The sequence below is a fragment of the Sceloporus undulatus genome, chromosome 3 (genome assembly GCF_019175285.1).
Source record: "Sceloporus undulatus isolate JIND9_A2432 ecotype Alabama chromosome 3, SceUnd_v1.1, whole genome shotgun sequence".
Lineage (NCBI taxonomy): Eukaryota > Metazoa > Chordata > Lepidosauria > Squamata > Phrynosomatidae > Sceloporus > Sceloporus undulatus.
Genome location: NC_056524.1, coordinates 263,648,829 through 263,661,792, shown reverse-complemented (window position 1 = coordinate 263,661,792; position 12,964 = coordinate 263,648,829). Strand labels below are relative to the sequence as shown.

Genomic DNA, 12,964 nt, shown 5'->3' with positions numbered 1-12,964 from the left:
TGGGACTAGTGACAGGAGCTCATCCCATCATGCAGCACTCAAGCCTCACACTGCCAACCTTCCGATCATCGAAACGGACGTCTTGACCACTAAGCCACTGAGTGGTGTACACTCCTCTAAATTCTGCAGTCCCAGGTAGATATGAGAAACAGGAGTAATCCAACAATCAGTGGTGACAGTATATCACATTGGAAAAAAAAGATAGTGAGCCGGTATGTGAAGGTTGGCAGTGCAGTGCAAAGAGGCAGAGGGAAACAGTCAAAGGAGACAATGGGATGAGTTGGAGTATTTCCTGGACAATGTAGTGTGCACTAGACATCTATGATTATTGGTGGGAAGATCCTAACCAGGGAAAAGACTGAGGACCAGTCAGCAGGTGGTGACAATGCCAAGATGACTTATACTGAGAGAATATCAGTGATTTTGAGGAGGCAGTAATCTTGATCTTATATGCAGTAGTAATCATCTTCTGATGATCATTTAGTTTGTCATTAGAAGATGAGTTGAAAAGACCAAGTTTGTCGAGTAACATGTCTTCCATGTTTGCATGAGTGCTCTGACAGAGAGCAGATGGACATAGCCAGACGTAATGATGAAGAGTGACCACATATGCCATAGTCTTGGCCTCACAGTCAGCTACATTCCTCAGTAATGTGATGTATTGTGCAGAGAGCTGATGGGTCCCACTATGTATGTCTAGAGCTGTTCTCTGCCACTGAAAAATAGGACTTTCTGGCAATGGAGTCAATATTTCACTCTTTGTCAGCAGCAGAGGAACTGAGTTTGTCTCTGTTCTTCCCTAGGCCACTTCCATAATGATTAAACTGGCTACAGGGTGGGGGTGGCACAGACAACATTTACCAGAATTTGTATGTAGAGAGATCCTGTAGCACCTTTGAGACTACCTGAAATAAAAAGCTGGCAGCATGAGCTTTCGTAGACTTTAGTCTCCTTCCTCAGATGCATTTGGTGGAGTAGAAGCCAGGCACACACACATACACACACACATACACACACACACCACACATGCTATTAGTATGTGAAAATGTCAATGCTCAATCCCTTCAACAGATCCCTGCTTTAAAGCATCTGTGTTCAACCCTCTTCAACAGAAATCTTATCATAAGATAATCCCATCCCTTCTTCCATCTCATTTTGCTTGAATCCCTGCTCTAGCACCAGATCCCTGTTTTAAATCCTTTTTGCTCAGCCCACTTCAATAGAAACCTTGTCGGTCCTTCCAAACATTCTCACTCCTTCTTCCAACCCCTTTTGCTTGAATCCATACATTAAATCCTCTTTGCCTACACCCTTTCAACAGATTCCTGTTTTAAATCCTCTTTGCTTAACTCTTTCAAAAGAAATCTTGTTGGTCCCCCCAAATGCTCTCACCTCTCTTTCCTGAAAAAAGAGTAAGATAATTTTTTTCTAGTATTTTTTAAAAAAAGTTTAGTCTTTGAGTAGTCCCACATGTCTTATTGTGGCTCCCACCCTTCTGCAGTGGCCCATCCCTGGCTTACAGTTTTAACCACTGGCTTACCGTACTATCTCCTCAATGTGTTGAGTTATCGTTATTCGTCCAACAAATCTGTAGAAGAGATTCATGAGTCAGATGAATATATTTCCAGGGGAAAAAACTTTATTCCAGATTGCAGTTTATAATTTAAGAATGGTTAAATTTAAAAAAGAGAAGCTCATCTTTTGATTAGGCATTAAATATTGGCTACCATGGAGACATACTAAAAACACTGTTAAAGGCAACAAATAATTATTTTCTGAAGAAAATTAATGTAATAAAAAAATAGTAAAAATTACCCCTTCAAAAATCAATTATATGATAAGACACAGAAAAGAAAAGTGCTTCATTAGTTAATTAGTTTGAGTGGTTAATATCAGTCAAAACTACATACTTTATACATATTTAGTCTAGCATCCTTGGCACCTCATTCTGGGCAAAGTGTATGAATGAACCCAGGCACAATTCAAAGTGCTTGTTATGACCTATAAAGTCCTATATGGTTCAGGTCCAGGCTATTTGGCAAAGCGTATCTCCCTGTATGAACCAACCAGCACTCTGAGATCCTCAGGAGGCCCCTCTTTCAGTCCCACTACCATCACAAGCACAGTTGCTGGTGACATGAGAGAGGGCCTTTTCTGTGGCTGCCTCTAGATCGCTGCCACCATCACAAGCCCAGGGAGGCCAGAATGGCCCCTTTCTTTTCATCCTTCCACTGGCAGCTTAAGACCTACCTGTTTAGTCATGCATTTAAAACATAAAGTTTTAAAACAGGGGCTGGGGTGTTGTACTGTTCTAAAGTATTTTTTTAAACATTTTTATCTTTTTAATTGCATTTTATTATTTAAACATGTAACGTGTGTTAATAATGTAATAATTGAATTGTATTTTAACATACTATTTTGTATGCTTTTAATTATAGTGTTCTTTAATGTTGTGAGCCTCCCCGAGTCCCAGTTTTGGGGAAAGGGCAGGATAAAAAAAAAAAGCCTTCCAAGGCCAATGAAGACTCCCTGTTAAAGCAACAGAAAATTCCCAGTCATGTCCTCCAACAAAACAATGAGTCTGCCTGGACTTCTGGGAGAAATAATAGAAAAGATGTATAGAAGAGAAAGACCTAACACCCCAAAAGACTCTGTGGGTTGGCTCCATTACAGTATTCAAGTTATCCTTCTAAAAAACTGTTTACATCAGCCAAAAGCAATCATCTCATAGAGATAAGCCATGGAGTTGTCTGGTGAAAAGGACTGACAGTCAGCTGGCTTCATAGTTACAATGAAAATGGAATGGTAGCTGTCAGCAGGAAAACTCAAGTCAGCTGAGTATCTTAAGTCTATCCTCTGGACCCTTCCCCATGCCTGAAGATTAATTCACTTCAGACTCCTTGTTAAGTGTGTTAAACCTAACTCAGGACATATAGATGAAAGTTCAGATGACAATCAGAGCCACGTTCAATCAATGTTCTGCCAAAGAAATCCTTCTATATTAAGAAGGAGGAATGCTGTGGAAATCTATTCAAACAGATTTCTACGCAGGGCAATGTCCTCTCCCCATCAACAGCCTTCTCATTACATATAATACTAAAATATTAATGCTTCAAACAGAGGGATGTGCACTGCCACTATGGAGCTCTCCACTCAGTACTCAAAAGCTCCGTAGTGAGAATTTCTGGAGCAGTTCAGTCTAAAGCAATCTAATCTTTAATATTTCCAAAACCAATCACATTTAAAATTCTCTTTTCAAAGAAAAGTACAAAAATAAAACCTGTAGAGATCTGCTTCTGGTTGCTGGCATTCTATAACAGCTACAAGTTTGTCCAGGTTAGCAACTGACTGCAATACTGCGGTTTCTGGGACTGCAACATGTGTCTGAAAGAGATAGAAATATAAACACATACATTGCCATGTGCACTGCATTAACGAGCAATGCATCAGACAGAAGCTAAAGACAACTACTTCTGCACATCACCAGAGCTGCCAGGTTATAAAGCCCTTTATGTATTCTTTAATTAAACCTCCAAATTGCATTTTAAATTTTCCAATATGTCACCAAAGGGAAATAATACTGAACAAACACGAGCCATGATTTGTTAAGTAGTTGCCACAATGTACATAACACCATTTCTTATTAGAACTGGTGTGTTTAGAATGGCAGGTCAGAAGTAGGGAGATCAGGATTCAAACTCACACTGAATCATGGTGGAGCATCATTGCCTCTCAGACTGGCCTCCCTAACATCTCTGTTATGGGGATAAAAATGCAGAAGAACTACGCACATCATCTTTACCACCTTAAAACTGGGTATAATTGTAACCAATACAATATTTGGTGAGCAGGCTATTGTTATTGTTCTCCTAAGTCAACAGGAAAGCCTTATATTTTTTCACTTAATCAAAGAATCAGAAGAGAACTCAAAAACCACACCATTTGGCAGGACAATAAAGGATGGCCAGCTTATCAAGTGTTAACATTCTCATCAGCGCATGGCAAAAAGCAGTTTATTTACTACCAACCAAACATACAAACAAACAAACAAACAAAAGGCTTCCATGAGGCTGGTGTCATTTCAGGCCACTGAAGCCTACAAATGCAGTATGAATACATCACTGCAGCATGCCCCTGGGTCTTCTCTTCCTGGTACGGCAATGCTCTACATGCATGGGCAGCAATCCAATTTAAGTTCAACACTGGCTAAATGAGATCTGACAAGGCTATGGGATTTTACTTTGGACAACCAACACCAGTACTTATACCCAACTGTGCAACTGCAGGCTACAGGTTCAATGCAACAGTCTAACATAAAGAAATCTCATCAAATTATTCTTGTGAAAATGCAGAAAATATACGGACTGCTCTTAGTTTTAGTAAGTTGTAAGTGAGCAAAAGGATTTGGGAAAATGTGGTAAGGAATTCAAATGCATACACTCACACTACTGACCAGAGTGAGACTCACAAATAGGTTTGCATAGTATCAGGTGCCCCAAACCTGTTTAAATTGTAGCATAAAGTATTCTAGATTTCTAAAAGTGTCCAAAAGGAAGAATTAGGAGTAGTCTACTATTTAGCACTTAAGCTGGAGCATACCGCTTTTGCCAGATTCAGCAACACCCTTCTCTCTTTTGTGGTCCTTTGTACATTCTAAAAATGTGTTCCAGACATTTTTCTGGCTCTCCAGCACAAATATACTAGGGACTTGGGGTGACTGTCATGACTTTTCAAAGAAGCTTTACACAACTGAATCTTCAGCTAAATTTAAATAAGTCGTTTAAGAGAAATTCTGGACATGAAGTTCCAAGCACAGCGGCTGCCTCAATATTGTCTTGTTACTTGAGCTCATAGAATGAAACAAAATGGATTGTGAAAGAAAATAACACTGAACAAAACAGAAACAAGAAGAAGCAGCTTAGCTCTAATGGACTTTTAAGGACATCTACACATAACTTTTGAAGGGCTGACTCATACTTGGCACTACCAATTTCAGAATAAGAATACTGAAAACATATGTATCAATTGTGTCTGGTCATTAAACATTTAAACAAATTGGATTACTATTATCTAGTTACTGACATGGCCCTCGTCCATGGTATTCTCAGTATTTTTCTCCAGCATCACATCTCAAATGAGTTTTCTTCCTATCTGCTTTTTTCACTGTCCAGCTCCCACATCCATACATGGTGAGGGGAATATAATGGCTTGGATGATTGTCACTTTATGTTCAGAGTTATATCCTTACGCTTTATTATCTTGTCCAGTTCTTTCATAGTTGGAGTTCCCAATCCTAGTCTTCTTCTGATTTCTTGAATGCAATCTCCATTCTGAGCAATATTTGAACCAAAATATAGGAACTCAGACTATTTCAATTTTCTCGTTGTCTAGCATGAATCCTTGTAGATCTTCCATGGTGGTGGTGGTGATGACAACAACGATGATTTAATATTCAGCATTAATCCAACCTTGGCACTTTCCTCCTTGACCTTCCTTCAGTAATTGCTCCAGGTCTTTATTTCTGCTAGTAGTATTGTGTCATCTGTATATCTTAAGTTGTTAATAGTCCTTTCTCCTATCTTCACTCCTCCTGCCTCTTGAGTCTAAGACTGCTTTGTATACAATATTTTCTGCATACAGGTTAAATAAATAGGGTGATAGTATGCAACCTTGCCTGACTCCTTTGCTGATTGGGAACCATTATATTTCTCCATATTATGTTCTGATGGCAGCCTCTTGTCCTGTGGCACTCCCATACCTCTAAACGCAAGCCATAGCTTTTTGTGATCTATACAATCAAAGGGTTTACTGTAGTCAATAAAGCATATGCAGATTTTCTTCTGGAATTCCCTGGTGCGCCCCTTTATCCAATGTATATTTGCAATGTGATCCCTAGGGCCTTGAAGGGGGAGACAACTTAAAGGGGATTACAAGGAGAGAGAAAGATTGGAAGGAAAAAAGCATGAGGGGATCTGGAGTGACATGGCCCTTAGGGCTGAGTAAAATGGACATATCTGCCTTATGAGATATTGCAAATTTTAGTGTGCTGAAGTCTGCCCAGGGAAATTCCTTATTAACACGCTCCCTCTCTGTAAGACGAACTGAAAATGCACATGCTTGAAACTAGTGCTACTCAAAAGTAAGGAAAACAGACCTTAAGATTTGTTTCTCCGTCCAAGCTTGCAGTAGTAACGTAACAAGAGCCATCTGCTCTGTCAGATGACAGAAGTACAAGATCAACAGGGAAAGTTTCATCTTTGGCTACTCTGACAATATCTCCCACCTGAAAAGACAAAACAAATATATATATATTTACACACACACACACACTCTCTCTCTCTCTCTCTCTCTCTCTCTTATAAGTCAATTATTGGACCAAAGCATTCACATTAATGCTGGACAGGATCCAACTGGTCAATTCAGTTGCATCCTAATAATCTGCTCAAGAAGACTGAGAAGCCCTTTTTAGCACATGTATAATACTTTAGGAGGGAGAGCTGTGGCAGGGGAGAGAAATTCCTAGCACTAGCTCAAGTACTGTTATTTTAATCCAACTAACTTTGGTACAATTCCACTGTAAGTAAAGCAGCAACCATGGAATTTATCACCACTGAAACATGGTTTCTGAAACATACAAAATTATTCTGCACAACTAAGGCGTGTTACAGACCGCCCCTTTGGGGCAGCCTGTAGGTGCTCCTTTCCCCGCCGGATCGGGGCCTCAGCTGCCAAAATGGCAGCCTCCGAGGCCCTGATCCACCACTTTCCAGGCTGCAGGGAAGCGGCAAAAGGCCGCTTCCCCACGGCCTGGATAGGGGTGTCCTTGGGGCTTCATGCCCCAAGGACACCCGACGGCGGTGGGGAGGAGGAGAAAGGGGCCGCGCAGACCCTTTCTCCCTTGCGTCACTGGCGCAGCCGTCTAAAGGCTGCGCCAGCAATGCAAATCGCAGAAGGAGCTCCATTTCAGAGCTCCTTCTAGTGCTGCGGAAAGGGCGCTCTATGCACCTTCGCACGGCACAGATGTCACATCCGCGCCACCCCGTTTGGAGGCGGCGTGTTCGTGACGTAATGGCGGCCCCCGTGTGGAACGGGCGCTGCCATTTTGTACGTCCTGGGGACATATTAGGGTTGGGTGCATGCATAAGGCACGCACTTTCCCTAAGCCTAGTATGTCCCCAGGACATATTTTACGCCCGTCTGTAACGGGCCTTAGACACATACCCGAATATTCTTTGATCTAGTTTTTACAAGGCCACCGCTACGAACGACATATACTGGAGCTCCATTTACTTCATTGTCTGCTTTATGTCGTAACCAGTCTTCATATCCCTGTAAATGATGAAAAAAGAAAGTTAATAATACACAAAATTATTGAGAAAAAACAAATATTTGTTGGATCAGAAAACCAAGAGGAACCAGCTGCTGCTTTGGACACAACCTAGCTTACAGAAAGCTGCAATCTGGCCATTGGGAAGTAGGGCCTGGGAGCACTAACATTAACTTTTAGATCACTTTCAAAACAGGTGGACTGAGGAAGGATTAACTTTGGATAAAAAAGGAAGGTTAAATGTGGTGGTGCTATTCATTTTAAACTGAACAAGTTAGAGGCAAAATAGATGCCTCAGAATTTTATTACAATTTACATTAAGGCTCCTGCTGATGGACCTATGTCAGTTCCAAAAAGGACATACATTTACTAATGGGATAACCTATAAGGTGCTACAATTCCTTTATTGCAGAATTTCCCACTAAATTGGGAATGGGAATCACGAAGCTTTCCAGACATCATTGCACTTCAGTTGAAATAGCCAATGTTAAAGAATGCTGAGAGCAGTGATCCAACATCTTAAGGGCTGCTGGATTCCAACCGCTGTCTTCAAGGTTATATTCTCTTGTGTTTGTTAGATGAGCAGTTCTGCCGCATTTATATCCAACAAGCATATTACAGAAGGGAATAAGTAAATAGAAGTGATCTAAGAAATGTCTGCAGAAAGGTCATACAAGATGCAGGTGTCTAGCCTTCTCTTGTTTACTATTAACTCAGCTGAACGTATCCAAGTGCGACAGCTGTCTCTAAAGCAACACACCCGAGATATCCTGCTTGACTGAGTGGGAAGAATAGGCAACTGGCTAAGTTGGGATGCCTTTAATCCTTGCAGGACAAGGGAAACAAATCTCATACAAGCCCATTAACAACCTAAGATATACAGACACTACAGAGACTTGGCAATACATAGAATTTTAAAATACAGTAGTCAGCTTCACAAACTATGAAGAAATCTACACTTTAGCCTTTTAAAGCTTTCCTGTTCAATATGATTGTGTTATTTTCCACAAGAAGCTTTTTATTCTAAAAAGGTATGTGACAAATGCATTAAACAAAAACAAACATTGCATACAGCTTTTCACATCTGTTATAACATCTGTCAGTACATAAACTACTCCAAGGCTTTTTTTAATGCCACTGTGCAAGAACTCACTCTTTTGGATGAGTGTGAGACCTCAGGAAAAAGGTCTTTATAATGGAAGCTGACATGCAATGCCCTAGCTCCAAAATTCTGTGTCAGTTTGTCACTGTCCACTTAAGTGTCTTACTGGGAGCGACTAAGTGCATGGCAGCCAGAGCAAAAAGAAGAAAAAAAGGCCCCAGGCTAACCTGCTGTTTTGCTACAGAAAACATATTTACTTGTTCTCGGCTATAAGATTGAGTCCAGTAGAATCCTTTGTATGTCACAAAGGACCAAAAAGATGCAATATCAATGAAAAAGACAAGGACATACAAGCTGTCTTCATTAAATCATACCTGGATTGGGCAATCTATAAATCATAAATTATAGACACAAGTCTGGAAACTGCTCTAGCAATGTCCATTTCTCCTGTCAGTTGCTACTACTTATTTTCCCCTCACTGATGTTCAGAAATTGTAAAGATAATATGCACACAGGCAGAATTATACATTATAATGGACAGCTGCTAATGGAAAGAGCACCCTCCTATCAATTTCTCCCCCCTTCTCCTGAAATATGTAGGGTTACATATGCAGCAGCACAACAGTGTAATATGCTTTGTTCCACATCACTGCCTATTCAATAAACATACAATATGATACCACTTATCCTGGGGGAGTAAGCTGATACAAGGATGCTACCTTCAGCTGTGGTCCTATGCATCATGCTACAGTTAGATCTTATTTGGAATCCTGTAATGTTCTCTACCTGGGTTTGCCTTTGAAGAGAGTTCAGACATTTCAGTTGGTATAAAGAGCTGCAGCTATAGTGTTACCTTGCAACTCCCTGTTACAATAGATCAACTAGCTGCCAGACTGTTTCTAGGCACATTCAGAATGCTGGTTATGACCTATGAAGTCCCCTACAGTTTAGGTCCAGGTTATTTGACAGATCATATCTCCCCATATGAGTACCCACAGACCTTGTGATCTTCAAGGGAGGCATTTTTTCTGATGCATTTCCTCCACATGGATGGCTGGTGGTTCTTAAAGAAAAGGCTTTACAAGGTTCTGTATTGTTTTTATTTAACTGTTTCAACTGTTTTTAAAAATCTTTCTCAGATGTATGTTTTAGATTGTTTTAAAAATGTTAATAGTTTAATTCTGTTTTAATGTTTTAAAAATGTTAATAGTTTAATTCTGTTTTAATGTTAACTTTAATATGTTTTTACCTATACCGTACTTTAATTCGTAAACATTTTGAGCTCCAGTTTTTGAGTTAACACATTTAAATAAAAGTAACAACAACATTCTGCCAAGTCACATTTCCTTACCTGCTTTATTGCTGTTACAGTTATTACAAAAAACAATGGCAATCCACTTGTAACTGGACTTGTAGGTGTATCTATCATAAGCTAGAAGGGGAAAAAGGTTGAGATAATATTAGGATGAGACTAGTTTGGGGAGTATGACAGTCAAAATTGTACATCACATGCAGGAGCCTACAAAATTTGGATTGTGACTGCTGCTAACCTTGCTGCAACATGACTTGAGCAGTTTCTCAACATCACTGGATATATTAAGAAAAACTAGTTGCTTCCAAGAATCTCTGAAATCCAATGCAGTGTTGGGAAAGAGCCTAGCAATAAGCAGAGCCTTATCTCTGATGTCATGTTGGCCTCAAATGGAATTTAGAAAGTAGTGAGAACTTGGTCCTGGAACCAAACCCTACCAGATACCACAGGCCCATTGTATAATAAATCTGTACTGTTTTATTTTCTACTTCTCTTGTCTGGATATTTTATTTTGATAATTAACAATTAAACCTCATCGCGCTTTACTGCACTGAACCCAATGATCAACACAGCTACTTGTCTAGAATAGAATCTATCTTGAGGCTAGAATACTAAATCCAGGAAGGGATCATAAGGGTAAAAGCACAAGGTGAGTGACTGGAGGCCAAGGGTTGGAACTGCAAGGCCAGCCCTGACAGGGGTTTCATCAAATTCCTCTTTACTGTCTACAGCTTTGCTAGACATGAACATCCTTTACTTCAGACTTATTTAAGATGTGGATCAGGCAACCACTCTGAGGACTGGCTCCCTACATTTGCCCTTCCCACACAGTGATGACAGCCCATGGAGGTGTTGGAAGATGGACATATGCATTAACAAAATAAGAGTGTGACCACATAGCTTAGTAATGTACTTTAATCCCAAATAATAGATTATTGCAATTGCAATCTGCCATATTACTACTGTTGTGCTAACTGCAGCAGAAAATATTAACAAGCTCTGCTCCTATCATTTTCCTTCTGCTAAAGGAAAAACACTACCTTGCATGATGTGAAGCGTGCATTCAGAGTGGAGGGAGATCGATGGGACAGCAATTATTCGGAAACTAACATTAATCCAAGAGTTTTATTACTTTTAAGGAGGATTTAATACATTAGATAGAAAACTGAAAGAATAGATTTTGTACAAATAATCAAGACCTCAATCCTGTCCCAAGGATAAGTATTCAGCAACCAATCCTAGAAGAGCACATTTTAAGAGAAAACACTGGCAGTCAGCAGTCTACTTTACAGGCTTAATTTCACTTGAAGGAACCAAGCTGTGCTTGGTTAGGTTTTGTTTGCAGGTTGGACACAGAACAGGTTTAAGGCTTGTTTACCTATTAGGTGTCAATGTACAGATAAGAACCCAAATAATACTTGGTTTGCTCAGAAGACCATTCAGCCCTTTCTACAGCTTCATGGAAGATTTTACCTCATGATCTGACCCAGATGTGATAAAGTGTGACTAAATGTAGGAGCAACATGGTGGGAACAGCTATGTGGTTCCTTCCACCTACTCATAGTCCTCTTTCTCAGTCAATCAGTGATGGGGCAGATGGCCTGCCCACGTGGCTGCTTCACTAAAAATACATACAACTGAGCAAGAAGGAATTACACCACAGGTAAATAGCAGTGAGTGACCAGAGAAAATACAACAGAAGGTTTTGAACAATAAATGTGAGGCTAGTAGTTTAATAGCTACTTTTAAAGTCCAGAGCAGCAACACTGTACAACATATAGTCCTGTTAGGACTATAATTTTCTAGATCTACTTCAGCTCACCTCTAGTTCGGAATGAATGAAAATGTACAAGTCATCAAAATGCATTTAAATCTGTATTCTTCTCATCGTAATTTTGTATGCTCCAAATTTCTGCACTTTGATTAAAAGCCACTGTTTTCAGTATACTCTACCTTGCATTTCAAAACTATTTGTCAATTCCATTCACAACATTATAAAACTCTATACTCTCTGTTCCACCAACAGAGTTCTGAATTCACTTATCTCTATGAAGAATGTAATGTATAATCAGTCTCCTGTCCAAGGGACAAGATCATAAATATAAAGAAACTCTTGGAGAAATTGAAATAGAATGAATTGTTTTTCTGTCTTAAGAAAAAAAATCATGAGGAATATTCACTGGAAGACAGAAAAACAAAACAAAAGAAGTCATCATGTACCAAATTATGATGTACTTCTACAGTTAAAGCAAAGCTGCCCAGGTCCTGTATAAAGTGTGGATAGGAGACTACATGATTGTCACAACTCTATCCATGCAGTTTAATTAATGATCTTTAAAAATATACATATTGGCTGCAGTTGAAAAAAGAAGTTATCAAAAAAGAAAGAAATGGTCATAGTATGGCTAAAAACAGCATGGCAAGCAATGTTATTGTTGTGTACCTTCAAGTCATTTCTGACTTACAGCGACCCTAAGATCTTCATAGGTTTTTCTGGGGCTGAGACTGTTGACTCGCCCAAGTTCATCTAATGAGTTTCCATGGCCAAGCAGAGAATCAAACCCTGGCCTCCAGAGTTGTAGTCCAATGGTTAAGCCACTATGCCACGCTGGCCCTCATCAGCATGTCAGACTATACTGATGTCAAAAGGACAAACTTTAACAGACTACTTGACAATAGAGCTTCACCTTAAAACAACTGAGATAGTACTGAACTGAACTGTAAAGTATTCATAGAATCATAGTTGGAAGAGACCAAAAGGGCCATCCAGTCCAACTCCCTGCCATGCAGGAAACCACAATCAAAGCATCCCCGAAAGATGGCCATCTAGCCTCTGCTTAAAGACCTCCAAGGAAGGAGACTCCACTACACTCCAAGGGAGTGTGTTCCACAGTCGAACAGCCCTTACTGTCAGGAAGTTCCTCCTAATGTTGAGGTGGAATCTCTTTTCCTGTAGCTTGCATCCATTGTTCCGGGTCCTGTTCTCTGGAGCAGCAGAAAACAAGCTTGCTCCCTCCTCAATATGACATCCCTTCAAATATTTAAACAGGGCTATCATATCACCTCTTAACCTTCTCTTCTCCAGGCTAAACATCCCCAGCTCCCTGAGTCGTTCCTCACAGGGCATGGTTTCCAGACCTTTCACCATTTTAGTTGCCCTCCTCTGGAAACTCTCCAGTTTCTCAATGTCCTTTCTGAATTGTCGCACCCAGAACTGGACACA

At 40.1% G+C, this 12,964-nt stretch overlaps 1 protein-coding gene across 9 annotated transcripts in view; it reads right to left on the bottom strand.

Moving 5' to 3' along the window:
- Nucleotides 1-12,964, bottom strand: part of ATP11B (ATPase phospholipid transporting 11B (putative)) — a 125,431-nt gene that overhangs the window by 68,170 nt on the left and 44,297 nt on the right. For all 9 annotated transcript variants that reach the window (XM_042456218.1, XM_042456219.1, XM_042456222.1 and 6 more), the window contains exons 4-8: nt 9,781-9,861; nt 7,222-7,329; nt 6,155-6,283; nt 3,281-3,384; nt 1,541-1,588 (exon numbers count right to left, since the gene is read on the bottom strand). In XM_042456218.1, coding sequence (XP_042312152.1) covers nt 1,541-1,588; nt 3,281-3,384; nt 6,155-6,283; nt 7,222-7,329; nt 9,781-9,861 — 470 coding nt within the window. The remainder of the gene's footprint in view (nt 1-1,540; nt 1,589-3,280; nt 3,385-6,154; nt 6,284-7,221; nt 7,330-9,780; nt 9,862-12,964) is intronic.